At 51.9% G+C, this 996-nt stretch overlaps 2 protein-coding genes across 2 annotated transcripts in view; both read left to right on the top strand.

The window, feature by feature from the left end:
- DHRS1 (dehydrogenase/reductase (SDR family) member 1) overlaps positions 1–996 on the top strand; it is a 26,808-nt gene that overhangs the window by 2,388 nt on the left and 23,424 nt on the right. The window lies entirely within an intron of this gene.
- The window catches only part of CIDEB (cell death-inducing DFFA-like effector b), a 4,021-nt gene that overhangs the window by 711 nt on the left and 2,314 nt on the right, over positions 1–996 (top strand). The window contains exons 2-3 of the mRNA XM_006760880.2: positions 4–36; positions 319–463. Of these exons, the coding sequence (XP_006760943.1) occupies positions 4–36; positions 319–463 (178 nt within the window). The remainder of the gene's footprint in view (positions 1–3; positions 37–318; positions 464–996) is intronic.

Genomic DNA, 996 nt, shown 5'->3' on the forward strand with positions numbered 1-996 from the left:
GAGTACCTCTCTCCTGAACCCCAGCAGCCTGGTCAGGTGATTACTGATCTTCCTCTTCACTCTCTAACTCGGGATAGGGGCAGGGCAACAAATCTCCACTCCGCCCTTGGAAACTCATGAATCTGTATCCCTTTCCCCTCCCCCTCCACTTTCCACAGTGGGCTTGTCCAGCTTCTACCACCCACCTCCACTCCATGGTCCCTCGGCTAACCTAATCCAAAAACCTAAATCCCTCCAACTCTCCAGCCACCCCACCCCCATCATCCCCATTACACTCAGCAAACCCCTCACTCCTTGACCTTTTTTTCCACCTACCAGATCAGTATCCAATATGAGCTCTGAGTTTGGCCGTAGGGTCTGGACTTCACCTCCACCACCCCAGCGACCTTTCCGCGTCTGTGATCACAAACGGACCACGCGGAAAGGTCTGACAGCTGCCACCCGCCAGGAACTGCTAGACAAGGTGAGTGAGCCAAGTCCCTGGGTTCCTATCCGATGGGCAGCCAAGGGGCTCAAAGAGTGAGAACTTAGAATGACCAGTAGGAAGGGCTGAGGTTATGCACCCCTCCCTCTGAAGACTAAAGCAGGGGGGTGAGCCCAGTGATCTCTGCTGCATTTGGGTCCATCTATTTCCCCCCCAAGGAGTTGGTTTTTCTTTGGGGATAGGGGAAGGAGTGGGGAGGGTTGGAGGGATAGGGTTTAGAAGACAGTGTGGACTGGCAATTTGTGTGACAAATCAAGTTCAAATCCTGATTCTGTCACCTCCTTCTGTCAAACCTTAGGAAGTTATTTAACCTATAAAAATGTCAATTTCTTTCTTTCCTGAATTTTAGAGGATATTTATTAAAGCTGGGGATGTGAAATAAGAAAGGCTTGGGGAGCCAAAACCGGTTTGGCTCAGTGGATAGAGCGTCGGCCTGCGGACTGTAAGGTCCCAGGTTCGATTCCGGTCAAGGGCATGTACCTGGGTTGCGGGCACATCCCCAGTGGGAGATG

Source organism: Myotis davidii, unplaced genomic scaffold, assembly GCF_000327345.1.
Source record: "Myotis davidii unplaced genomic scaffold, ASM32734v1 scaffold157, whole genome shotgun sequence".
Classification (NCBI taxonomy): Eukaryota; Metazoa; Chordata; class Mammalia; order Chiroptera; family Vespertilionidae; genus Myotis; species Myotis davidii.